Source organism: Sinocyclocheilus rhinocerous, unplaced genomic scaffold (genome assembly GCF_001515625.1).
Source record: "Sinocyclocheilus rhinocerous isolate Xijiao unplaced genomic scaffold, SAMN03320098_v1.1 scaffold883, whole genome shotgun sequence".
NCBI lineage: Eukaryota > Metazoa > Chordata > Actinopteri > Cypriniformes > Cyprinidae > Sinocyclocheilus > Sinocyclocheilus rhinocerous.
In genome coordinates, this window is record NW_015627244.1 from 359,768 (window position 1) to 386,821 (window position 27,054).

Here is a 27,054-nt window from a genome sequence, read left to right on the forward strand (position 1 = left end):
TGCGTTGAACGTCACACACTCCACCCTCCGTTCGACATTTGAGAAGTCGGTGTGTTTCTCCTCCTCTCTGTCGTTCTCTCCTCCTCTCATGGCTGCACTTGTAGTGTTTTACTGTTGAGTAAGTTCATGTTTCTCTGCTGAAATAGGAGAGGAGTGGAGCACCAGGCGGGAACCCGCTGTAATAATTTCCATTCAGATTTTCTTGGTCCTATGACACAGTGATCTTTGCATCCTGGTGGATTTCACACTTGGCACACAAGTAATGAAGCAGTGAGGAAAAAATAACAAACGTTACGTAGGCTATCACACATATCAACACCATATGCATAATCAAGAGGCTTAAGCGTTATTCTTATTTCATAAAGATGAATGTACCGAATACAATCATATGGTAATGCTTTACAGTAAGGTTTTATGCATTAATATCACTTTACTTGTAAGTTAACAATAAAGGACACATTTACTTTTTTCATTTTAATTTATACATATAACACACATTAAAGTTGTATGTTAAAATATACATTGTTAACGCTTTATGATCAAACATAAAATAATAATGAAAAATAATATAATCAAATTAAAATTAAGCTTGATTAATAAATGTGATAACATTTTAAAGTGAGTTTTCATTTGTTAACATTAGTTAACATGAACTTACAATGAAAAATACTTCTAAAGCATTTATTAATCATAGTTAATGTTAATTGTAACTTTACTAATACATTATAACAATCTAAAGTTGTATTTGTTAATATTATATAACGGACCGTAGCTAACACTAACTAGCAATGGAAAGTTATTTGTATTAACTAACATTAACAAAGATGAATAAATTCTGTAACAAATGTATTGCTCATAGTTAGATAACGCATTAACTAATGTTAACACGCAGAACCAAAAGCGTTACAAAAACTCAGATTTGTAGAACCATTTGAAACATTTGAAAATTTCAAATATCCGTGTTTCTTTGGATGTTATTTTATTCGAATACACAAATGCTCAGAGTTCAGATGACTCTAACAGGTTCAGAAAGCAGTTTGTGCTGATTTCTAGTAATTGATGTAATTATGTCTGCGGGGTGTGGTGTGTGACTGGCCCTACAGAGAGCTGAAGAAGGCCAGCAGGCCTGTATCAGGGGAGGGGTGAGCCAAGAGCTTCTGGATCTGTGTGCAAAAAATGAAGGAGGACAGGTCAGAACATGAACACAACAATAGCTGAATGCAGACTTAATCACTACAAAATCCCAACCACCTCAGCAGCTCCTCATACAGACACAAACAAACCTTCAACCAGGGCTAAGAAAACCCTTGCTGAATCATATGATTTCCTCAAGGTCTTATAATAAGCGATAGCTTATCCCAAAAGTCAAAAACCCATCTTTTTTTTTCTTTAGCTGAACACAAAAAGAGATGTTTAATAAAATATCCAAGCTCTTTTCTTAACAAGAAAAGAAAAAAAAAAGGAATTAGTGCTGTCAAACTTAAAAATGTTCAAATAAATAAACATAAAAGTGGCCAAAGCAACATTTGTGTTATATTCCTTCTGTCAGCTTTGTGTTAAATATGCATTAAACTGTAACATTCTTAAATGTAAAAGATCCTAAAATTAAATATTCTTTTTTTAATTCAAGAAATTTAAACTGTATATATTTCCATTTTACATTTCTTGAATAAAAAATAAGAAAATTTACATATAAATTAATAATATATAAAATAATATATAAATTGTGTGTGTATATCTTAATGCACATACAAGAAAAAAAATCAGATGGATTTAGAGTGCCGTGAGATAATGAAAGAATGCATTTTAGGTTTAAAAGAGTTACAATATGGCTGACACACAGGTCAACGGGTACCTCTTTAAAGTTGGGGTGCTTGGCATTCTGCAATAGTTGTAATAAAACTCCCGGTGAGAAACGCCCCACTCTGCTTCAGTCGCGACAGTGCAAAAAGACGATCTGTCTGACTGAAAATGACAGACAAATATGTATAGAAAACCCTGAGAATCACTGTCTCATAGGACACAGCAAATTCTACACAACCACGTCAACAAATAAACATATATCTGTAAGCAAACACTGTAAAATTCCTCCTGTTTCTATAGACCTTTAGAAAAAAGCTTATAGACGCCATCCATCAATTGACCTGAGTTTGTGTTTGAAAAGATGTGGGTGTGAGTCAAGATAAGGTATGTAAAAGTCTTGTATTTGCAATGATTTAAAAACAATTTTTCATACTTTATCACAAAACACCAAGATACATTATATCACAACAGGTTTCAATTTTGTATATTTTAAACTAAATGATTATTATACCTTCGAGAAGAGACGGCATCTGCTACGATATGAACCTCCATGCCTCGCTCCAGGAGATCATAGGTTGTGCACTACAGCAGAATAAGAACATTAAAGATCACGATCAGGAGATAAAGGTGTGGCTGAAAAAGTGCCATGGCACCAGTTTAAACAGCCATGTGATGTTACCGCAATGCACGCTTGAGCCTCAATGCCACATAATATGACCTGCTGAGGGTCTCCCAGGCTTTTGAGTGAGCTCTCCACACTCTCCGTCAGCATGGAGAAACTGGTCTTTGTATGAGGCTTCAAGCCCTCGGCCCCCAGCTCAGGAACAGTGGGACCCAAACCTTTAGGGTACTGCTCGGTTAAAATCTGAGGGATGCTTAAGATTCGACATGCCTGGAAGAGTAAAATAATTAAGTCGTGGCCTAATGGTTAGAGAGTCAGACTCGTAACCCAAAGGTTGCGGGTTCGAGTCTCGCACTGCGATGTGTGTGCACTTAGGATGGGATAAATGCAGAGCACTAATTCCGAGTATGGGTTACCATACTTGGCCACATGTCAAAAAAAAGATGCCATATTAAAGCCATATTAATAAAACTTAAATGGATATTCTTCTGATATTCCTCACTTAACACATATGATCCTTAGTGTGACAACTTAAGATAATAAGAATAACATTATTCTATATGAATGTATGATGTTTTGTTTCAATAATATTTTCATGGTACATAATTACCTGTATTACAGTTTGCATTAAATATATTTAGACATGATAAAAGACTACTTCATTGTGGAAGATTTGTAGATTGTATCCCAAAAAATTGCTCTGTATTTTTTGTACGCCCTATTAATTTCCTATGAAGGTGTTGATTCTCTACCAGGGGGCCGGGGCCCATTAGAGGGCCTCAGAAAACTTCCATGTGGCCCAAATAAGTTTTAAAATGATTTCTGTTTAGTTATATTTACATAATCTTAAATGAAATAATAAAACACTAAAAATAAAGTTGTACAACATTTTGTTTTATCACAACACATGTAAGTACCAGCAGTACTTATTAGTTTATTGGCAATGAAAGCAAAAATGTTAAGAGCTACTGCAGTAATACTTTTTTTGTGACTAAACTGTAATGAGTGTCTGACTGTGCCACCTAAATGAAATTAAAAGAAAATGTTTAATGAAAATAAATACAATGTCTAAAAACGCTGCCATTGGGTTTTGAGCCACTGTCCTTGTAACAACAATAGTGAAAGTAAGTAGGCAGTGCTCTAATGCCCTGCATATTAATAATACATTGAATATTTCCCAGTTACACACAGATTGCAACTGTCATACTGCGCTGATAAAAGAGTTCAATGGTATTCAGAGGCCAATATGGGGGAGTCGCAGACCGCAAAGATCAAGTGAAGACTAACCAGGTCACCGTTACCCGTGTGTATGTGCTTTAAAGTGTCCATCCACTGCTCTTATTGGTAAAACTGTTGTTAAACTCTAGTGAAGTTTATATGGTAATGAGTAAGCCGTGTATAACACCAACAGAATCATGAATAACATAAAAGACAGCAGCACATAAAATGCAGAGAAGACGACTCGTTACAGCACAAATGTATATCTTAATATCTACGTGTGCCCTTGATATATATATATATATATATATATATATATATATATATAGATAGATAGATAGATATCCTTGATTATTACAACTGTTTAACACCAACTGTTTATATTTATACATGGATGATAGTCCCGTCTCTATTCATATTTTATTTTATTTTATTGTTAATTTTATTTCGGGTTCACCCAAGCTGTATTTCTGGCTGCTGCGTGTTCAGCTCCCATTCCAAAAAACCCAGCTTGTGTGTTCCCCTATTCCTTTGCTTTATTTATTTATTTATTTATTTATTTAACTATCAAATTCGTTTGTTTAATCCTGTTTCTATAATTTATTTCATCATTATTATTCTTTGATTTAAATGAACAAATCATTCTCACTCGCTGCATTCAAATACTGATTATAGCAAGAGCCAATAACATTCGAGTAAGGGATGTAAAGGAACATTTCATTGGTTGGACCTGCTGAACGAATACGCCCCCTTCACTGAACGAGTCAGTGTTCTGAGTCATCTCGTTTGTGAACGAACTGAATGAATGATGCATCGGAGTAAATGATTCACTGGTTCACCCACAAAAATACACCTGTCAGCACACTCTCGATGCAACCCACAGAGAGGATCACTGAATTTGAACAAAACATTTTCATGAACGGATTCAAAAGAATCGAGCCAAAATCCCCTGCCATTAGGGGACACAGTCAGATACAAAACAATACAGCCTAGTTTATTCAGTTTTTGTTTGTAAAGAACATGTGTATTTATATGTTATGATTTTAAATGCATATACAAATTCCTTAAATCAGCAGCTGTAATAAATACCCTTTATAATCTAATATATTTCAATAGCTTAAAATTGTAAAGTTAACCCGGAAGTGTTTGGGAGTGGCCACTGACCTTAGTGGGCGCACTCTCACGGCCTTGGCGTTTCACAGAGATTTTGTGGAAAATAAAGGCTGTGCTTTACGTATTTCGGTAGTTTTGAACGAATACGCCCCCTTCACTGAACGAGTCAGTGTTCTGAGTCATCTCGTTTGTGAACGAACTGAATGAATGATGCATCGGAGTAAATGATTCACTGGTTCACCCACAAAAATACACCTGTCAGCACACTCTCGATGCAACCCACAGAGAGGATCACTGAATTTGAACAAAACATTTTCATGAACGGATTCAAAAGAATCGAGCCAAAATCCCCTGCCATTAGGGGACACAGTCAGATACAAAACAATACAGCCTAGTTTATTCAGTTTTTGTTTGTAAAGAACATGTGTATTTATATGTTATGATTTTAAATGCATATACAAATTCCTTAAATCAGCAGCTGTAATAAATACCCTTTATAATCTAATATATTTCAATAGCTTAAAATTGTAAAGTTAACCCGGAAGTGTTTGGGAGTGGCCACTGACCTTAGTGGGCGCACTCTCACGGCCTTGGCGTTTCACAGAGATTTTGTGGAAAATAAAGGCTGTGCTTTACGTATTTCGGTAGTTTTGAGGAATACATGAGCTCTTCCACCAGCAGAGCAGTCGTTTATTCCAGTACATCATCCGGTGCATGTGTGTTTACTCTCGGTGTCTTTGAAAGCACGCTTTCCTCATGCTAGTCTTTGTATGTAACGTTACTGAGCGCTTCTGGAAGACATCAGCTCGACTCCAGCTGCTTTCATTAAACTGTGCTTTGCTTCCTCAGGGTCGCGTTTTTGCCTTACAAAAACGGTAGTTTCTTAATTGCTTCACGCTTGGTGTGAACTTTATTTTTTTGTTTGCGAGATAATAGCAGCCACTGAATTGCTAGCGGCTAGCTAGCCCGCTTCACTCTCAGTCGGCGTGTTGGAGCTGCTGGAAAATGTCAGATTTTGACGAGTTTGAGAGACAGTTGACCGAAAACAAGCAAGGTGAGGAATAAAAGGTTAACTGTGAAGAGAATGAGGGTATGGTCAAGTGTTAAAGCTGATGTGGTAGTTGTCAGTGAGGAAATCTCTTCTCCTGGTGGAGCTGGACGTGCCTGCAGCCTGAAGGAGGGTCTGCATCACATTGCACAGATGCACACCAGACAAATGCAGTGATGTTAAGTCTTAAATGCATTGCAAATCTAATTGACACAATGTGTGTGTTTGGGGTTCTGCAAAGATAAGCAGCTTTAAAATAATGTTTATATAATGCATGCATGCATGCATAAATATGTTCTGGGTTCAGTGTTAAAAGTTGCATGTGATGAATAAAATGCTATCTGTTCATGTTTACCTATCTGTAATTAAACATTTGATAAATTCATAATAATCAGGTCTAGGTTTATTTAGTTAAAGTGACAGTTCTCCCAAATGAAAATCCTGTCATCATTAACTTACCCTAATATTCTTCCAAACCTGTATGACTGACTTTCTTCTGCAGAACACAGTTAAAGATATTTTGAAGAATGTTGTTCAGCCCGTAAATATATTTCAAAAAAGCTTTATTTGTGGCATTGGTGTCTATATGAGCATCAGTAAGCAGATGGCAATTTGAATGAACATGTTGAATGTTTTGTGCTGTGCAGCGGACAGAGACAAGGAGAACAAGCACCACCGGCGCAGTGGCTCGAGAAGTCACAGCAGAGACCAGGACAGGAAAAGAAGGAGCCGGGACCAAGACAGAGAAAGGAGAGGAGGCAGCCAAGATCGTCATGGAGACAGCAAGGACCGCAGACCCAGACGCAGGTAAAATTGGAAAAACTCAGATCCTTCGGGACATTCACTGAAAGCTTTACGAAAGCCTGTATATTTTCAAAGACCTTCATTGTTGATCTCTCTGTCTCCATTGGCAGTCACTCTCCACACCGTGAGAAGAAAAAGATTAAAGTAAAAAAATATTGGGATGTTCCTCCTCCTGGATTTGAACACATCACACCCATGCAGTACAAAGCCATGCAGGGTAAGAGTCTGTTTTCCTTTCATTCCTGTTTTGACCCCGTTTACATCTGCTCTTGAGCTATATCTCTCGTTTGATCCATCTTGATGCCCCCTAGACAACAATGAACAGCCACCTGCTCTCCTGTCAACTAATCACTGGGCTAAAACAAGAGTTTTAAACATTTCTTGTTGTGTGCTACCTCAATATGAAATAACAGTTTTAGCCTATTTTTTAAAATTATTAATTTTGTTCAACAAGGAGATGCATTAAATTGAGCAAAAGTGACAGTGAATAGATCTATAATGTTATAAAAAAATTCTAGTACATATAAATGGCTTCTTTTTTTTACTCTACTATTCATCAACCCATGCAGTACAAAGCCATGCAGGGTAAGAGTCTGTTTTCCTTTCATTCCTGTTTTGACCCCGTTTACATCTGCTCTTGAGCTATATCTCTCGTTTGATCCATCTTGATGCCCCCTAGACAACAATGAACAGCCACCTGCTCTCCTGTCAACTAATCACTGGGCTAAAACAAGAGTTTTAAACATTTCTTGTTGTGTGCTACCTCAATATGAAATAACAGTTTTAGCCTATTTTTTAAAATTATTAATTTTGTTCAACAAGGAGATGCATTAAATTGAGCAAAAGTGACAGTGAATAGATCTATAATGTTATAAAAAAATTCTAGTACATATAAATGGCTTCTTTTTTTTACTCTACTATTCATCAAAGGATCCTGAAAAAATTTATGATAGTTTCCAGAAAAATATTAAGCAGCAAGTGTTTTTGATGAGAATAATAAGAAATGTTTCTTGAGCACCAAATCTGCACATTAGAATGATTTCTAAAGTATCATGTGACAATGAAGACTGGAGTAATGGTGCTGAAAAGTCATCTTTGCCTTAACACGAAAAATTCAATTTTAAAATATTTTACATTTGTAATATCACAATGTGGTTTCCTTAACGGTTGTGTTCATATGCCCAACATATGTCTAACATACTCATGAACCTTTCTTTGACTTCAGCTGCTGGTCAGATCCCGGCCACTGCTCTGCTACCCACAATGACCCCTGAGGGTCTGGCTGTGACCCCAACACCTGTTCCTGTTGTGGGCAGTCAGATGACTCGACAGGCCCGGCGGCTTTATGTTGGCAACATCCCATTTGGCATCACAGAGGTAAGATTCATTTTTATCGTTGACATTCAGTAGTATGTGATTATCTTTCTTTCAACGTTATCATGAAATTCATGAATCCAGTATAATTTGGGCTGTCATCCATAAACTGGAGTACAACTGATTAATTTTGTTTAATGCTTAGCTTTTTTTCTTACACAAGTTTGATTAATAGCATTGCATTCTGAATTTTTTTTTTTAATAGGAGTCTATGATGGACTTCTTCAATGCTCAGATGCGTTTGGGTGGCCTGACTCAGGCCCCAGGTAACCCAGTCCTTGCTGTTCAGATCAACCAGGACAAGAATTTTGCCTTTTTGGAGGTCAGTCTTCATTCAGAGTGGTAGAGCAAATTTTGTAGATCCTCACATAAAAGCTTCAGGAAATTCTGGGAGCCTAATGTTATTTTTATGCTTGGCAATACAGTTTCGTTCGGTGGATGAAACGACACAGGCCATGGCATTTGATGGCATAATTTTCCAGGGACAGAGTTTAAAGATTCGTCGACCACACGACTACCAGCCTCTGCCAGGCATGAGTGAGAATCCCAGTGTCTATGTCCCAGGCACGTCTCTCTTTTGCTCCCCCAATTCTTGTACGCGCAATGTTTTGTTCTTTTCATTCAAAAGTTTAGTAGTTATTGATTTAATTTCGATCATTGTTGGTCACACTCTGGTTCTTTCTCTGTAGGCGTCGTCTCCACGGTGGTGCCTGATTCGGCCCATAAACTCTTCATTGGCGGTCTGCCAAATTACCTCAACGATGACCAGGTTTGTGTTAAAATGGCATTGTGTTCCATTCACTGACAGTCCGTTCATTGAAGGGACGCCGAGTTATGCCTCGATTGGGCAGCGCTTTCAGAATCAGATCTGCCAATCTTTTTACATTTTATGCTTTACAAAATGAAATACAAAACCTTTTCATGCTCCACAGAACAGTTGCTTCTATGATTTTAAGCTCCCTTTTGTCAATATGAAAAATGCATATACAGTGGTGCTTGAAAGTTTGTGATTTTTCTATATTTCTATATAAATATGACCCAAAAATCATCAGATTCTGAAATAAGACAAAAAAAAATACAATCAGACAAATGAGCCAAAAATATACTGTATATACTTTGTCATTTATTTATTTATTGAAAAAAATGATCCAGTGTTGCACATCTGTGAGTGGTAAAAGTATTTGAATCTTTGCTTTCAATATCTGGTGTGACCCCCTTTTGCAGCAATAACTGCAGCTAAACATTTCTTGCAACTGCTGATCAGTCCTTCACAACAGTTTGAAAGAATTTTAGCCCATTCCTCAGTACAGAACAATTTCAGTTCTGTAATGTCCTGTGAACTGCTTGCTTCAGATACTTCCACAACATTTCAATTGGATTAAGGTTCGGACTTTGACTCAGCATTTCCAAAACATTAACTTTGTTCTTCTTTAACCATTCTTAGGTAGAACGACTTGTGTGCTTGGGGTCATTGTATTGCTTCATGGCCCACTTTCTCTTGAGACGCAGTTGTCAGATAGATGTCCTGACATTTTCCTTTAGAATTTGCTAGTATAATTCAGAATTCATTGTTCCATCAATGATGGCAAGCCGTCTTGGCCCAGATGCAGCCAAACAGGCCCAAACCATGATACTACCACCACCATGTTTTTCAGATGGGAAAAGTTTCTTATGCTGGAATGCAGTGTTTTCCTTTCAGCAAACAACATTTCTCATTTAAACCCAAAATTTCTATTCGTCTCATCCATCCATTAAACCTTTCTCCAGGTCCTCTGGTTTGTCCACATGATCTTTAGCAAACTGCAGAGGGGCAGCAGTCTTCTTTTTGGAGAGCAGTGGCTTTCTTCTTGCAACTCTGCCATGCACAACATGCTTGTTCAGTGTTCTCCTGATGGTGGACTCATGGACATTAACATTAGCCAATGTGAGAAAAGCCGTTACTTAGAAGTTACCCTGGGGTCCTTTGCAACTTCATGGACTATTACACTTCTTGCTTTGGAGCGATCTTTGTTGGCCAACCACTCCAGGGGAGGGTAACAATGGTCTTGATTTTCCTCCACAATCTGTCTGACTGTGGATTTGTGGAGTCCAAGCTCTTTAGAGATGGTTTTCCAGCCTGATGAACAACATCAACTCTTTTTCTGAGGTCCTTAGAGATCTCCTTTGTTCCTGGCTGCCATAATTCACTTCCACAAACATGATCAGACTTTGATAGATCCCTGTTCTTTAATTAAAACAGGGCACGCACTGACACCTGCCTTTCACCCCGTTGATTAAAAACACCTCTGAACAGATGGACTCTAATTTCGCCTTCAAAGTATATGCTAATTCTAGAGATTCACATACTTTTGCCACTCACATATCTGTTATATTGGATCATTTTCAGGAAAAAATAAATTACCAAGTATATATTTTTTCTCAATTGTTTGATTGGGTTCTTTTTGTCAACTTTGCGCGAAAATCTGATGATCTTGTGGGTCATATTTATGCAGAAACAGAAAATTCTAAACAGAGTTCACAAATTTTCAAGCTCCACTGTATATATTTCATTTATGATTAAAAAGCAACAAGTCACTTGTTCACAAATGCTCACCGATGTATATTTATTTGGCCAAAATACAGTAAAAACAGTAATATTGTGAAATATTATTACAGTATAAAAGAGCTGCATTCTATAATTTTAAAATGTAATTTATTCCTGTGACAGCAAAGCTGAATTTTCAGCAGCTTTTCTAGTCTCGAGTATTACATGGTCTTTCAGAAATTGGTCTTCAGAACTGTTTGATTAATAGAACATTCAAAAGATTTTGTTTGAAATTTTTTTTTTTTCTTCTAGTCTTTACTGTGACTTTGGATCAATTTAATGCATGACTTTTTGAATGGTGCGTGTGTTTATATTTGTAAAGTTTTACATAGTGATTTTTCTCTGTTCCACAGGTCAAGGAATTGCTGACATCGTTTGGCCCTCTGAAGGCCTTTAATTTGGTGAAAGACAGCGCAACAGGCCTCTCTAAGGGCTATGCCTTCTGTGAATATGTTGATGTCAATATCAGTGACCAGGTGATGACAACGCAAAGCTTTACACCTTCATAATCAGCCAGTAAATGCTCAGCAAATAACACGCATTTGTCTTCTGCATGTACTGTTGGCTTCGTTGTTTTATATTTATTACATGTACTGTTTGATATTGGCTTTATCCGTAAATCTATGAGAAACAAATATTTAGCTAGAATTTATAATGGCATGAGCTAAAGGCAATGTCAGAGCTGTTGGTTGACACCCATGCTAACCTCTCCAAGGCACACACTGTTTACTATCACAGGCCATCGCGGGGCTAAACGGGATGCAGCTGGGTGACAAGAAACTCCTGGTCCAGAGAGCAAGCGTCGGCTCAAAGAACACCACACTGGTGAGGGAAAAGTGTGAATAGTGTATAGTTTATTTACTGAATGTAGGCCATGTAGACCTTATCTTCTGTTTCTCACCCTCTTCCCTGCTTTCTTTCCTCTGAAGACGGGTATAAACCAGACACCAGTTACCCTTCAAGTTCCAGGTCTCATGAACAGCTCGGTGACTCAGATGGGCGGCATTCCCACAGAAGTATTGTGTCTGATGAACATGGTGGCTCCAGAGGAGCTGCTGGATGATGACGAGTATGAGGAGATCGTAGAAGACGTCAGAGAGGAGTGCTCCAAATACGGCCAGGTCAAGAGCATCGAGATCCCACGTCCCGTTGATGGCGTGGAAGTTCCTGGCACTGGAAAGGTTTGAAAACTGCTTGTACATTGTCACATTTCAACGTGACCATTTGGAACAGTTATTTATGGTCTTTTTTTTCTTTGTCTTAGATCTTCGTGGAGTTCATGTCAGTGTTTGACTCCCAGAAGGCAATGCAAGGCTTAACAGGAAGGAAATTCGCCAACAGAGTGGTGGTGACTAAATACTGCGACCCTGATGCCTACCACCGCCGCGACTTCTGGTAGAGACAGGACAGAATCCAGAGCGAGAGAGACTCGGAGAGATGCAGATGGTGTGATTTGAATCTCTCGAAAGCCCCTTATTTTGTAGATTTATGAGGTCTGGGAGAGTGTGAGCTTTTTAAATTCTGGCAGACTAAAAGCATGACTTGTGATTGGTTAGAATGTAGCGAACCAATCATTTGTCATGTTTTTTTTTTTTTATGATGGCAACAACGTTGAAGTATGTGCAAAGCTTTAAGATGGGAAAATGGACCGTACCATGTCATTATCTACAGAAAAGGATTCAGTTAGACATGCCACTAAACTTCCAGCTTAATTTTCACATAGTGAATTTACATGTCACTTTATCTCAATGTTAAATTCCTGCTCTATCATCTGTACAGCTCACGCACTGGTCAGATAGGAGTGAGAGGAGGATGTAAAGGAGCAAGTGCGGAAAGAGAAATGATGACAACTACAAAAATGAATGTTACACTCAAACAAGAAGGTGAGAGGGGGTATTTCAGGAGAGAAGTCTTTGTTATTTGGATATGGTTTTATATTTAGGCTGTGAATGAGGTTTCCTGTGTAAAAGTGTAGAGGTTAAAAAGCCAGAGGAGTTTCCAGGTCATCTTTTGACACCATATATGTATGAGGTAAAGCCGCTACAGGCATCTATCTTGTAGAGGGTGAATATTACCAATTACGTCTATACTATCCTCTATTTCCCCCCTCCTCCTCTGTCTTTTTCCTGCTATCTCTCCCTTCTTTTATAATAGTTGAACTGTTTTTCGTGAACCCTATTTTCCTGGCCCGATCTAACCAAATTTATACACAGTGAAAAAGATTCTCCTATTTTTTTTTTTTTTTTCTACAGGCATCTATCTTGTAGAGGGTGAATATTACCAATTACGTCTATACTATCCTCTATTTCCCCCCTCCTCCTCTGTCTTTTTCCTGCTATCTCTCCCTTCTTTTATAATAGTTGAACTGTTTTTCGTGAACCCTATTTTCCTGGCCCGATCTAACCAAATTTATACACAGTGAAAAAGATACTTGTCTCATTTCAGTTTTTTTCTTTTTATACATTCTGTATCTAACTGTCCACTGCTGTTTTTTTAAAACTGTAATAAGCTGAGTTGATTTAATACAATGCGTTTATGTATGAAGACCAGAGAAACTTCTGGTGAAATAAACTTAATGCATTTGAATTGACTTGCTACACACTGCATCTGTATTCTGCCAGCAGATAGTGCTAACAGGCACTGCTCACTTCAAGTAGTGTAGTTCCAATACGGTATCTGAGTATTATGAGCAATGGGTCAGTCAGTAGTCAGTCTGTTTTTAGAGTGGGGGGGATGGGGGGGGGTAGGCTGGTGTATGTTTGTTTTTTTTGTTTTGTTTTTTTTGGTCAAAGAAAAGAAAGAGGACAAAAATATCAGAAATATGTTGATTGCTGATATTCATGTGTTTCTTTAAGTTGACTGGAAATGCTGAGAAATAGAGATTGAGGAGTTTAATGTGCTTCACAAAACCAGTAGATTAAACTGAATAAAGTCCTCTGCAAAGACTGGGAAAAGAGTCGTTTATCAGGTGGTTAATTTTAATAGAAGAAGAAAACAAATTATTTGACTGGTTAGATAAAAATTGTCTCTGAGTCTACCGACAGCTACAGACTACCTGATGCATGTTATGCAAAAAAATGTCTGAAAATGAATTCCAAATTGACCAATATTTTTTAGAGTGCCAGGAAAATTTGTTGACAAGCAGAGCTCAACAGTAAGGTTTTTTCAACTTCTGGTCCAATCGGACCAGCAATTCAGATTTTTATGTGCCCTGCCGCAAAAGAATGATCAGTTTTAATCTTTAGCACTATATTAGATTTTATTTTATTTTTTCCAACGTATTCACCTGGAAATTATTCGGCTACAATGTAAGCCAATTAATTAAACACTTTTGCTTGAAAGTAAAGGCATATTGTACAAAACATACTGACTAGTTCTCCGTTTTTGCAAATTTGACACCACCTCATCTATGTTAGCCAGCTTGGAAACATTATCATGGTGGCGAATCAGCAGTTTGCAACAATGTAGAATGTGTTGTTCATGGTGCCAAGTCTTTGAAAGATGTAAATGCATTTAGTTTGTAAATGAATAGTATGCTTTTATATTTTTTCTTTGTTAAAGTTCAATGAAATAGTTCTTATAACTTTGGAGAGACAGAAATTCTGATCATATAGACAACAAATGTTTTCTATTGATTTATGGAACGACTGTGAATGAACATCTACTAATGGATGGAGGCACATGTTCTGTTGGTTAATTAGTGAGCATCTTTCTGGCTTCATTATTTTCCACCCACTGGTAATACCCCATGTTATGTTTTACAGCCAGTTCTCTTTTTTTTAACACTTTTTCTTTCTCTCACATCCCCCTTTGATTCAATGCCATCTATAACTTGCTTAGCTGCTCTATCAGCTGCTTTCTCTCGCCTTATAAACAGTCCTCGCTCTCTTTTCTGTCTTTGCAACTGTAACTCCCATGCTCTTAATGTCATTAACAGGTGCTTGTCCAAAATAGAAGCCTTGCCCATACACACACACACACACACACACACAAACATCCGTGGATCAGCTGACATACACTCGATTTACTTTCCCACAGACATGCAAAACTCACACTGACATAAACTGGAAAATGTCAAATCTGTCCATGCGCCGATAAATACTCTTGCCTGAACCTTCTGCTTGGTGATTAAGCTGTCATACATTCATACTGTCATACGTAGACTCTACAACTTGATTTCATGAGCCCCAGTCCCAGTTTTCTCCACCCTTCTTTTTTCTGTCCCTCTCTCTTTTTCTCTCTCGCTCTCTTTACGTCCCTCCTTCTCCTCCTCTCTCAGCTGAGTTTCATGTATCTAGTCATCAGATCTGCACCCACACAGAACAGGTCAGGATTCGATTGCTCTCACTGTTGCTAAAGCTTGATGGCTTTTCAATGCACTTGCTGCACACATGCATACTGTCATAGTTTAATAAAAATCTGTGACACAAGCCTTAAATTTCATTTAATAGGTTTATGCTGGGCAGCTTATTAAAATATGGGTGCATGGATGTATTGATAGAAGTATAAACGTATTATCTGCAGACTGCTATGGTTGTAATTGATTTTGTGTATTAACCCGATTTTAAAAAACTGCATTCATAATTCAGTTTTTATTGCAGCAGATACTTTTTGTTTTTTGCTTTTTTCTTGCTATTTGATACTCTACAAACATTTCGGCAGTTATGTGGATGTAATTTATTTTGCTGAGAAATGTTTATACATTGTTTCTGGATACTATATAGTAGACCTAATGTGCAAATGTGGGGCTGAAGACCAGTTGCTTTAAAATGATAATTGGTTTCTTCCATTCTGACTGCCAAAACGGTCTCTTGACTGAGATGTGAGCCCCTTGCTATGGGTGCAGATGTTTTCCTTTTGAGGCAACAACTTGCAAATTATAGTGGATTTTATAGAAGCGTAATGGTTTTCAAGAAAGTTTTGACAGAGTTGTGGTAATATAAAGAGCTGTGATGGAGATGATCGTAGTGGGTTAATTATAGCCTGTGTGTTACATTTCCAGATCGTGTTTAGTGTTTTGATAGTGTGTTATATCTCAAATGACACATAATATGGCCCCAAAAACCTTTACTGAATATCTAGTTTTATATCTGTAGAACAGTGTGTAGTCACACATTATCTGTTTTTTTACTTGTGTATTGACTTAAAGTTGAATATATGGAATTAAGATGATTTTTCGCACAATATTTTTGTTTTAAGCATAAAGCCTGCCATATTTTATTTCATGTATGTTTTTTAAGAACAAGATATTTTTAATATTTTTGAAAGAAGGCTTGTACTCTCCGATACTTAATATATTTTATCATGCATAGAGTAAAAAAAGTAATAATGTGAAATAATACACTTTTAAATAACTGTTTTCTATTTCTATTATATTTTTTAAATGTATCCAGATTTGGTGCTTAAAGATAATTTCTTATTATTTTCAGTGCAAAAAACGTTTTCACCTTTGATGAATAGAAAGTTTAAAATATCATTTATCTGACATACATTGAGACAAAAGTCTTTAGTGTCACTTTTGATCAATTTAATGCATCTTTGCTGAGTAAAAATGAAAAAAAAAAACCTTACTGACCTCAAACTTCTGAATGGTAGTGTATACTTTAACTATTTGCCAATGGGGCAAACTTAATTCAAAAATAAACTTCAGAATATGTAAAATAGTGTCTAGAATGTTCAAGGAAAAAATAAAATATAATTAAATGTTTTATTTAATATTAAAATGTATTTAATAACAATAATTATTTGTTTGAACTATATTTTACTAAACAAATATAGAGAGAATTTGAGCTAATTCAAGAATGTATGTGTGGCATGTTTGTGAGTGTATCATGCTATCATTTTGGCTATGGGCCACATGCTTGTTTCTAGCCTTGTTGTGTTCTTATTGCTCCTGTGTGGGTGATTGGCCTCATCAATGAGCCTTGTTTTGTAGTACTCCCTCCCTGTACGGGTACAGTGATAACGACTTTAGACCCTCTGTCGGTTTGCCTGTCACACATAAATGAACACCTATTGCTCCACCTGGCTCTTCTTTTCGCCTCCATTCTCAACAACCTTGTGTTTCATCCCTTAGTCTGTTCAGTCCACGTTAAACTCTTCCTGCTCTCGCATCTTTTTTTAGAGTAGCAGAACGCCGCACACCTTGAAACTCTCTGTCCATAGATCTAATAGTTCTCTGTACACGTAATGCTCGGGTATTTATGAGGCCTTAAAATGGCACAGATCAAACAGGCTGGGCTAAAGTGGGCCGAGTTATGCGGGTATGTGTTGATATCTTGGAGTCGCATCTGGCATAGCTAATTCTTAGACAATGTGACCTAATCGTGACCTGTATTAACCTTCTCTGTAAGCTTACTGCTTGTTTGTTTACTCAACAGAGGACAAAGGTATAATTTTGTTTTCAAAGTATTAAAGGTGTAATTCACCAAAAAATGCAAAAGATGTCATTATTTACTCCTCAAGCTTTTTCAAACCTGTACGAATACTTTTTTCTTCAGAAAAAGATTTTTTGAAGAATGTTGGTAACCAAACAGTTGCTGGTCCCCATTGATTTCCGTAGTATTTTTTCCATACTGTGGAAGTCAATGGGGACCGTCAACTGATTGTAGATCTCTGATAAAAGAAACTCATACAGGTTTGGAACAACTTTAGGGTGAGTAAATGATGACATCTTTTTCATATTTGGGTGGACTATCCCTCAAAGGCTGTTCTCTGGGCCACTAATAACTGGATTAGTTATGACCTTAAAGAGAAATTAAATAAAATTGTATTTAAACTGTCTTGTTTTCTAGTATAAAATATCAATGGCATTAAAAAAAAAAAACAGTTTTCAAGATCTATACTCTAAAAACAAGACTTATAAATAATTTAATTAGACCTTTTAAAAACTAGTTCAATTCTAATTTTACTTCTAAATTAAAAGGTTTAATTTTTCAGGCTTGTGTCATGAATGAACATGAAATTACAATAAACAAAAGAATATTTTTGAATTAACATTGAAAATGAATAATTGCTGTTAAAAGCTAAAATTGCCTAATGCTAACAAATTCATCCTTATAGTAGAGTTCGAATTAAATTAAAACAGTAGAATTGAATTAAAATTACAATTGTTAATTAGAAGTAGCAAGCATCTTGAATAGTTTTTCTGTATCCCATTGGCAAATTATTATTGTTTTTTAACTAAATATTTAGTGACTAAAGGAAAAGATCAATTGTAGATTTCTGATAACTTTATCCTTGAGTCTTTCTGCTACTATTTATGTACTATGTGTTTTGAATTCTAGTCTTTTTTTCTTTTTTTCTGCAGGTTCATCAAAAAGAGGAATGTGTCGTCTTTTCACGGCTCTATAAGGCTTCAATCCAGTGTCGTGTCTCTCATCAAGTGGTTCTTTTCATATACCCATTATTCCTGTCTAGTTTCTTATCAAACCTTCTCTTGTTTGTAGACGTCAGTTAATTCCCACTCTGCGCTCTTCAGAAATGACCCCCTGTCACATGAATTTCTTGCACGCTGGATTCCTTTTGAATCACAGAACATTGTAATTCACTATCATTTCCTGTTCCTTTTTGAGCTTTCTATTAATACACCTCTCTGCGTTCTCATTATCCGTCCGTCCGTCCGCTTAACTCCAGACTAATGTCTCTAGTCTCCTGTTTTTTGCTTTAGTTATTTGTTTGTCCCCTTTCTTGACTTTGCCTCTGGGAGTTTCGCCACTCATCTCCAAGCATTGTGGCTGCCATGTGGTCCAACTTTTTTTTGCAGCAGAATGAGGACGGGAGAGCAGGTATGGCAGCTTTGGGTGGAGTTGGCAATAAGAGCGGGCGTTCAGGTAAACGGCCGAGGCCCCCTCGAATGAGTGACAGCCAGGAAGGCAAGATCAAGCTGGCATTTTTCGTCGCTCTCATAGGCGTGACTCTGACGGTGCTTGGCATGGGCACAGAGTTCTGGGTGGAGCTATCCCAGCCAAAACACTTCAGGAACAACCAGACGTGTGAGATGGCACATTACGGCCTTTGGAAGTCATGCGTTTGCACGCTATGGGTGTCAGATATTGACCCAGAGAGAGAGAGCTGTGGACCTGCAGAACTGCCTGGAGGTGAGAGTACACACTCACACACCCACTGTCTGTACTCGGAACAGAATACTACCACCATACTTCTCTCACTGTTTCTGCAGTTTTTACTATGCAGATTTTCTGTACGCATAACATCTGGAACACTTTCTGCATACTGTCTCCCACAATGCAGTGTGCTCGATTTGTAGTTTGTACTGAGTACAAACTACAAATCTGTTTCTTGACTTGATTCACTGTTTAGATATATAGTCAAGTCTCTTTTGCTCATCAAAGCAAAAATACAGTAAAAACGATTACAGTTTAAAATAACTGTTTTCTATTTACCTAGACTTTAGTGTCACATGTTCCTTCAGAAATCATTCTAATATGCTGATTTGGTTCTCACTTATCAATGATTACTTCCTACAAGAATAAATAAACAGCACAACATTGATAATCATTATAATATATATTATAATAATAAATAATATATAATTTATATAATATTAAATTATATTATAATTTAATTATAATAATATAAATATATATTAAATAATGCAGTCTTAGTATTATTAAATAATGCAGCATAAGAAACTTCTTAAAAAATAATAATAATAAGTTTTGACAAGTAATATGTACATATTACCATCAAACAGGAGTCTCTTTTTGTGGATTTTTTTTGGAGGGGGGGGGTAATAAGCAATTATTATTTGGGTTATATTAATTATTAATATATTAATGCAAAAAAAATTTTATTTCAAAGATATGATAATTGTACACTACTTGATAAATTAAACGTGCAGCATAATGAGATCATGGACAATAATGTAGAATAATTTTGTTAAAAGCATTTCTTGTTGCATAATGCATTGTTTCACATACTATTTTTAAGTTGATAGTTTGATAGTTTTCTATTCTGAACATAGTCACCATATTACACACCTTACCAAACCAGTGTGTCATTTGTTTGGTTCCTGGGGAAACTGGAGGCTGAAATCATGAGATAAAAATACTAAATAATAAGGAACAATAAAGAAATGATAAGATTTACTAAATTAACACAAATGATTTAGTAAGAGTTTTTTTAGGCTTTAACCATTTCATTTATTATTTGTTTATCATGTATTGTTGGAAATGTGAGCACATTATACAGCATAGTATAGCCGGGCATACGTATATTTATGTATCTGGGTTAGCAGCAGGAGCAGATCATGCATAATTATTTTTAAAGACACAAAGCAGCATTCAGCTCACATACAGTCAAAGCCATGATGTTATTAATGACTTGACTTTTTGAGACGCTGCAATAGCTGCATAGTTTACCGTGTTCTGGTTTGTGATATTAATCTTACCTCTCATATAACAACAGGCATGAACAGAGAGCCAGGGAGTTTCGTTTGTAAGGCCCAGAGGACTGTGATGATGTCTCTTGTAACAGTGCCACTGGTCCGACTGCCAGCTCTGTTAAGGAACAGTTCCACTCTCTACTTGAACCTGTCATAACAGATCATTACATGACACCCCTTTAGCTGAGACTGCAGAACAGCAACTTTTGGGCCAATTTTTTTCTGGCAAAGTGGGCAAGATTTACCCAAATCCAGAGAAAATGCAACTAGTTTGGTTTCTGCATCGATCTATATATTTCATACTGATAATGATAACAAAAAATTCTTAATAGTTTGATGCTGGAACCCTGTCATTAGATAGAGATGCCTTGATTTCATTCTCAGTTATGACTTCCATGATGCATTTTTAAGGGATCTGTTCAATATTACATTACCAGCTCTATGCTGATCATATCTAGTGCAGCTCACAGCATTGACCTTATTTGACTGTGCGTGTATGTGCGAATACATGTATTTAAATTAGGCTGTCAAACTAATTTAGTACAATTAATATATATTTATTATTTATAGGCTACATTAGTATTTTTAAATCAATGTAAATATATAACACATTTAAATTATATTTATTTGTCAAATTATAAAACATGAAATTATATATATATATATATATATATATATACATATATATATATATATATATAAACCCAGAAATAATAGTGTGCATATAAAAAGGATTTTTCATACCATATTGAAAAGTGACTTTTAACTTCTTTTAACTTTAAGTGTTTTAAAATGTGACTTTCATAGTGAGATATGCTAGAAAAAACACAACATGGTTAAAAGCATGACTGCGATTCATGTGTACTTTAAAAATCAGCATAGTTGGGCAATGCAAGAATGTGTTCTGCGTGACCCTGAATCAACTTTGAACAAATTGACAAAATATGGATTGCAGTGGACTGTAGGTTAGTTATTGGTTTTTCACTGATGTGAAAATAAAACAAACAATATATTGACTTCTAAAGACACTATGTATTTCTAGTTAAAGCTTAAAATGATAAGCTTATATTATTTGTGACTAAATCAATTGAGTAATCAGAATATAATCGATTTAAAAAATATTAAAGAATATAAAAGCATATAAAATCTCCAAAATGAACAAGAAAAAATTTATATTAACTTTTGAATGATTAGATTATTTTTTTTTTTTATCAATTAGGAGCTGTAATATGACTATACAAATTTGTAGTGGACACAGATTGTTTTTAATTAGGGGAAAGTTCTGGAAAAAAAGATGTGTGTGCGGTGGGTCACAGTTAAAGCAGAAAGGTCAGTCATATTGCGCATGGATAAACATCCAATCTGACTGCTGCCCAGTTTCAAGTCTAAATATAGAGGACATGAGTGAAAAATTTGGAAATATAAGAAGACAACAGACAAGCTGCAGAGGACAAGAGAGAGTGAATGTGGATTTGATGTTGTATTAACCTGAGTCTGTTCTCTCTTCCTTTTTCTGCCCTTCATCCTCTCTTTCCATCTGCCTCACTCTCGCTCCCTCCCTCTCCAGCTGCCTCGCTCTCTCTGTCTCTCTTGTTCTTTCAGTGCCATATGTGAGAGGGCTGCTCTGTGTCCTCGGCACATTAATACACAATGACCCTCACAGGGCTTACAGCAGAAAGCTCAAGTGCCTTTTTCTGTTTTTCTGACTGATCTTTCTTCACCTTCACTGTCTCATTCTTCTCTCTCACCGTCTCATTTTTTGCCCTCAGAATCAAACTGCACATTCTTTAAATTCTACACTTCTGGAGAGAATGCTGTCATATTTAAGAAAACGACAGAAAAAAGTAAGTTCTTCCTGTATAATCTGCCCTCTTTTCTCTCTGCTGTCTGTGTGCTCGCTCTCGTCTATTCATTCTCTCTCTTTCCACGCTGTTTCTCTCATTGAAAATCAGTCATGTTTCTGTCTCCTCCCCCGCTCCATGTCTCTCCATCTCTCCACATCTCATACTGTGTACATGCACAAGAATGCATCATGAGTGCTCTTTCTTGTTTCACTTATTTCAAGTGCATTGGCATAATTAATACCCCAACAAAATATATGCCCAAAAGTATATGGATGCCCCTTCTTACAGCTTTGGCTAGGCTGTACACTCTTAAAAATAAAGGTTCCAAAAGGGTTTTTTGGAGCGATGCCATACAAGAACCATCTTTGGTTCACCAAAAAAACATTTAGTCATCAGCTCTAAAAAAGAACCATTTTTCTTGGTGTGAAAAACATTTTAATAATCTAAAGATGCTTTTTTCACTATAAAGAACCTTTTGTGCAATGGAAAGGTTCCATGGATGTTAAAGGTTCTTCGTGGAACCATAAATGCCAATAAAGAAGATTTGTTTTTAAGAATGTAGTTCACCAAAAAAAGAAACTTCTGTCATCATTTACTCCCCATGTTGTTCCAAACCTGTATGACTTTTTCTCCCATGTGGAACCCAAAAGAATATATGTACTTGTAAATTTTTTTCCTCTGAATTCATACGCTAGCTTTGTGTAAGAAACAGACTGAAATTTAAGTTATTATTCACAATTCTCAACATTATCTCTGTATAAAACAGATCCAGATCGGTTTGATTCTTGACTAAATAATTCACACTGGTATTGTTAACTGGCTCAACAGATTCAATAGCCGCTTTTCCACTGTCGGGCCAGTGCGAGCCAGTGCTTTCAACGGGCTGGGCAGGGCTAAGGCTAATATCCTCAGACCTGTAGCACCGGGCCCAAAATCACGCTGTGTTTCCACCGTCGTGCCAGAAGCTCCGCTGCGCTTCACTAAAACCTGCACTTTACACTCTTTGGAACAACGCCACACAACCCCATCATTTCACCAACAAAACGAACATGATAAGAGCGGCCATTTGTTTGCATTTTATGTTGTTGACAAAGATTTAAATCCAAAAGCATCTCTGTTTTACCAGTTTTACAATAATAAGTGATGCATTGATCATAATGAATTAATTTGTCAGGATTGAAAATTAGTCACACAGAAATAAAGTGGTATTTACCGTTATTTCACAAAAGAAAGAGGACACGCATACTATTCAGTCACGTCTGTTTCTGTTTATTTGTAGTCGCAGTATACATCACATTTAGAAATAATAATAATTTCTATATTTCCATCAAAAATACGACCTGAGCAGCAGAGGAGCCTCCCGAACAAAAACTATGATTATGATGCTATGGGCTGCTATGATTATGAGCTAAATATGAACATCAGACACTCGGGTATAAAGAGACGAGCCTACTGACAGATAAAATTTGTTACTAAATACACGATTGTGATAGCCTAGCCTATATGATTTGTCTGATTTCTTCAAGCGGTTGTATTTAACATCTTTACTATGGTAATGGCTAGTGTTCATAGTCTTTTGCATCGATTACAAATATGTATGATCATAATCCACATCGGATCTCAAACAGAAGTTATTTAATACACTCGCTGCTGTCGGAAAGTGAGTTTTGAGCTGAAATTATTTTAAAAGTCTTTAATTCAGTTGTTATAGCTGTTAACTATTTGAAATAACCCACACCGCTGACGCTCTCCAGACGCGGAGAAACTCACTGGCTATTGAAAAGATCTGACTCAAAAGAGCAGGTAGTTGATGAATCAGGCATTGCTACTTCTCTTCAAGATTGCCAGAGATCGACAACAGACTTCAATATTTTTTAGTGAATAATGACTCCATTTTCAGCCTGTTGCTCACATGAAGCTCATGTCTTGGAATATAGCTCACATTTTGTGATAACCAGTTGAGCTAATAGTGTTCCTGTATCTCCACTGGTAGACCATAATGCTATAGCCACATAAAAATAATTTACTGCTTAAAACCAGATTCACCTTTGGGATAAACTGGAATGCTGAATGTGTGCCAGATCCCATTGGCCAAAATTGGTCCCTGACCTCACTAATGCTCTTCGGTTTGAATGGGTGCAAATCCCTTCAGCCATGTTCCAGCATCAAGTGGAAAGCCTTCCCAGAAGAGTGCAGGCTGTTCGGGAGAGTCATTAATGCCAATGGTTTTATAATTAAATGCCCAACAAACACAGCAGGGTTTAGTTTCCCACATATGTTTGCCTATATTGTTTAACGAAGGAGAATTATGTCTTCGAACAAATATGACTCATTGCTTGCTTTGTTTCTCTCTTAGGTTTGCATATAGCAGGTGCAATGTTGGCTTTGTTGAGTTTGTTTCTGATGATCATGGGCTCTGTGTGTATCACTATGTCTCTCAGTAAGAGTGTGCCTTTCTTCCTCAAGCCTGCTACCATCTGCTTCGTCTCCTCAGGTACCTCTTAAACATCTCATACCTGCATTCAGTGACTTTAAAAACACACCAGCACCATTCAGCTGCACTAAATCTGAAGTAGTTATGGAGGAGGCTCAAATTTATTGACGCATCCTATGAGTCAATGTTCTGGACTTAATGGGGGATTGGCAATGTTCAAGCGCACCGTGTCCCATTGCTGAGATTCTAAGCTTAAACCTCAACCTCAATCACAATGTCAGGCATCTCAAGAAATAGAGATGGCTGTATTTCAGTGTCACTTCACTAATCATGTGTAACCACTCATGTTTAATATGAGTTTGAGGTATATCATAAGAAAACAGTTGGAGAAAAACATTCCTAATGTACTCGCGGTGAAGTTCTTTTTTCATTATTCTCTTAGGGTGAGAAAGTGGTGAGAAAGCAGCAGTTAAGAAAGCATCTGATCATATCCATGTGGATAAGTTTGCACCAGCTTTGCAATTCGGCACTCCAGTCAAGTCATGTCACGTTTATTTATACAACACTTTATAAAATAGTTTGTTTTAAAGTCAGCAATTTGCAACATGAAAAAAAAACTGTGTCAGTGTTGCTTCCAATTAAAATTACAAGCTAAATTTTTTACTATAAAGCAGTTCTTCAGTGTGTTCGTGTTTTCACTAACGTCTCAACTAAGTAAACTTTTAATGAGTCATTTAAAAAGAGTCATGAAAAAGCCTCCGACTCACTCGAGAGTTTACACATTTGAATCAGACTTGAGTTGATTGTTGTTGAATCGTTACCGATTTCATAAGTAATTCCCTCACTGAATCACAGCTCATGGAAATGAACAAGAACACGCTACCTTGACTTAATTAAAAATAGAGATCTGTTGGAATCAATTAATAATGGCATTCCAAGAAAACATTTAAATATTGTAAACAAACAATGTTACTCCAAAAAAAGCAACAGTTTGCATCAATCTTTTTGAGTTTATGACAGCTTCTAATGAAATGTGTAATATGTGTAAATAACCAACTTAGAGCAACTTCATTTGTAGCATAAACAATTATTATTATTTTTTTTTTGTTGCTAAAATCACTTAATGGAAATTTCCAGGTACACTTAATATGAAGTCGATGTAACAGTCGGCATTATTTTGTCAACAGAGCTCATCAAAACAGTTTTGCAACTTAAAATAATTAATTAAATCATTAAATTAGTATTTGTTAACTTTCAACCATGCATTTAAGTTGTAATAGGTCTCCTGGTTTTCTTTTTAATCATTGTTTAGCATATGAGATCCATAAAGTTTTAATTTTAAATTTTTAAAACAACTTAAACTGTCAGCATATAGTGACCGCAGTTACAAGCCAAAGTAGGAAGCTATGTACTGTGAAGCGGTTCAGAAAAAATCTTTGAGCAATTTTGTAATTTACCAACTACAAATGTAATTCTGCTCCTGAGTGTTTCACATTGAATTCAAATAGTTGAACCGTTCCTTTAAATAAAATGACCTTTCATCTCCACTTTCCCCAGGTATCCTGGTCCTCCTGTCCATCATAGTTTTCCACCAGGCTGTGCTGGCGTTATTGGCAAGCGATCATAGTATCCCTCTCCATCACGAGTTGTCCTGGTCAGTGGCGTGTCTTGGCTCGGCTGCGGCCATTCTTATTTTTGGAGGGCTTATGTTCCTGTTGCTTTCCCTCCCCTACAACCCCCTGGAGAAATGTTTTCGTCAGCAGAGCAGTAGTGATGCCTAGCTGTCAGAGGACTGCCAGCGAGTTAAGTAGCACAAGATCTTTTATACTCTTATGCTGCTTGTGGAGATTAACTGATGTTATAAAGGACTCTCAAAAGCTAATGTTTTGCAAAAACTAGCATTAGTTTGCTCATCGATAAGATTATAGACCTTAATGCTCATACACCGACTCTGAAATTTAAACTGATATTTCTATGATGGTTATGTACATAAAATCAGTGACCAACAGATCTGTTTACTGTCTTGAAAGGCTTCATTTACACAACATGCTGTGCTATTATGCATTGTCCCTTTATCTGCATTTGTATAAGAAACCTTATTTGATTACTAGGCATATAATACTGACTTATCAGGTATTTGTGGGTTGAAAGTGTTGATTTTTTTTTTAGGCCATCCTATCAATGCTAAAGCCTTGTTCCCACCAAGAAAGATAACTATATTAGTGTCAGATAACATTCTGGTTATTATAAGAGCACACTGCTGTTTTAAATGCTTGAGCTCTTTAAAGTTGAGTGGATTCTGATTGGCTGTCAGTGCTTTTATCATTCATCAGCTAGAGAAAAAAAATAATTCTGAAAATGATTCCCGTAATATCGTTCCTCTGTGGCATTTTCAATATAGCTGTGGTGCAGACTTCTCTATTCTCATAGAATTAGAATGATTATTAAAACTTTATAGTTATAGTTACCTTTATAGTTATCGTCATTGGTGCAAACAGGCCTTTAGAATAAAACTGCAAACCAGCTTTACAGGTTTATGCTATTAAGAGATGGCTTGTGTACCATCATAGCCATTCTGTTTAATAACAAGACTTGGCAGGTGAGTTTCATTGACCATAATTATGTTTATAGTAAAACTGTTTGACCAGCTTAAATAGTCTTGCTATAGTTAAGCTAGCTGTAAAACCAAATGGGAAACATCAGCACACTAGCATCACAATGTATGCTGGTGACCAGCTAGTGATCCCAAGAAGTGACACTTTTGGACACATTCAAAAATGTGTCCAATATTTTGTATAAAATATTGT

The 27,054-nt window shown here is 36.5% G+C and overlaps 2 protein-coding genes and 1 pseudogene across 4 annotated transcripts; 2 read left to right on the forward strand and 1 right to left on the reverse strand.

Moving 5' to 3' along the window:
• Window positions 1–1,075: 1,075 nt before the first annotated feature.
• On the reverse strand, window positions 1,076–4,424 carry LOC107724942 (isochorismatase domain-containing protein 2-like; annotated as a pseudogene).
• Window positions 4,425–5,313: 889 nt separating this feature from the next.
• On the forward strand, window positions 5,314–12,419 carry LOC107724853 (splicing factor U2AF 65 kDa subunit-like). Of its 2 annotated transcripts, XM_016533931.1 has the most exons (12): window positions 5,314–5,810; window positions 6,452–6,611; window positions 6,719–6,825; window positions 7,834–7,985; window positions 8,188–8,304; window positions 8,408–8,576; window positions 8,672–8,751; window positions 10,920–11,042; window positions 11,305–11,391; window positions 11,496–11,747; window positions 11,831–12,012; window positions 12,346–12,419. In XM_016533931.1, exons 1-11 carry the CDS (start codon window positions 5,762–5,764, stop codon window positions 11,963–11,965), a joined length of 1,431 nt encoding a protein of 476 aa, XP_016389417.1. In that variant the 5' UTR covers window positions 5,314–5,761; the 3' UTR covers window positions 11,966–12,012; window positions 12,346–12,419. The 2 variants fall into 2 exon arrangements, with proteins under 2 accessions (XP_016389417.1, XP_016389423.1); XM_016533937.1 differs by lacking the exon at window positions 12,346–12,419 and having other exon boundaries at window positions 8,408–8,546; window positions 11,831–11,986.
• Window positions 12,377–27,054, forward strand: LOC107724866 (voltage-dependent calcium channel gamma-6 subunit-like). Of its 2 annotated transcripts, none has more exons than XM_016533949.1 (5): window positions 12,377–12,449; window positions 17,876–18,665; window positions 21,739–21,813; window positions 24,170–24,307; window positions 25,805–27,054. In XM_016533949.1, exons 2-5 carry the CDS (start codon window positions 18,308–18,310, stop codon window positions 26,026–26,028), a joined length of 795 nt encoding a protein of 264 aa, XP_016389435.1. In that variant the 5' UTR covers window positions 12,377–12,449; window positions 17,876–18,307; the 3' UTR covers window positions 26,029–27,054. The 2 variants fall into 2 exon arrangements, with proteins under 2 accessions (XP_016389435.1, XP_016389441.1); XM_016533955.1 differs by lacking the exon at window positions 12,377–12,449 and adding an exon at window positions 13,559–14,892.

Coding starts and splice junctions, on each gene's coding strand:
- LOC107724853 (XM_016533931.1), top strand. CDS start 5,762: ATGTCAGATTTTGACGAGTTTGAGAGACAGTTGACCGAAAACAAGCAA. Junction 7,986..8,187: donor TCCCATTTGGCATCACAGAG/GTAAGATTCATT, acceptor TTTTTTTAATAG/GAGTCTATGATGGACTTCTT. Junction 8,577..8,671: donor CTTTTGCTCCCCCAATTCTT/GTACGCGCAATG, acceptor CTTTCTCTGTAG/GCGTCGTCTCCACGGTGGTG.
- LOC107724866 (XM_016533949.1), top strand. CDS start 18,308: ATGTGGTCCAACTTTTTTTTGCAGCAGAATGAGGACGGGAGAGCAGGT. Junction 18,666..21,738: donor ACCTGCAGAACTGCCTGGAG/GTGAGAGTACAC, acceptor TTTTGCCCTCAG/AATCAAACTGCACATTCTTT. Junction 24,308..25,804: donor CATCTGCTTCGTCTCCTCAG/GTACCTCTTAAA, acceptor CACTTTCCCCAG/GTATCCTGGTCCTCCTGTCC.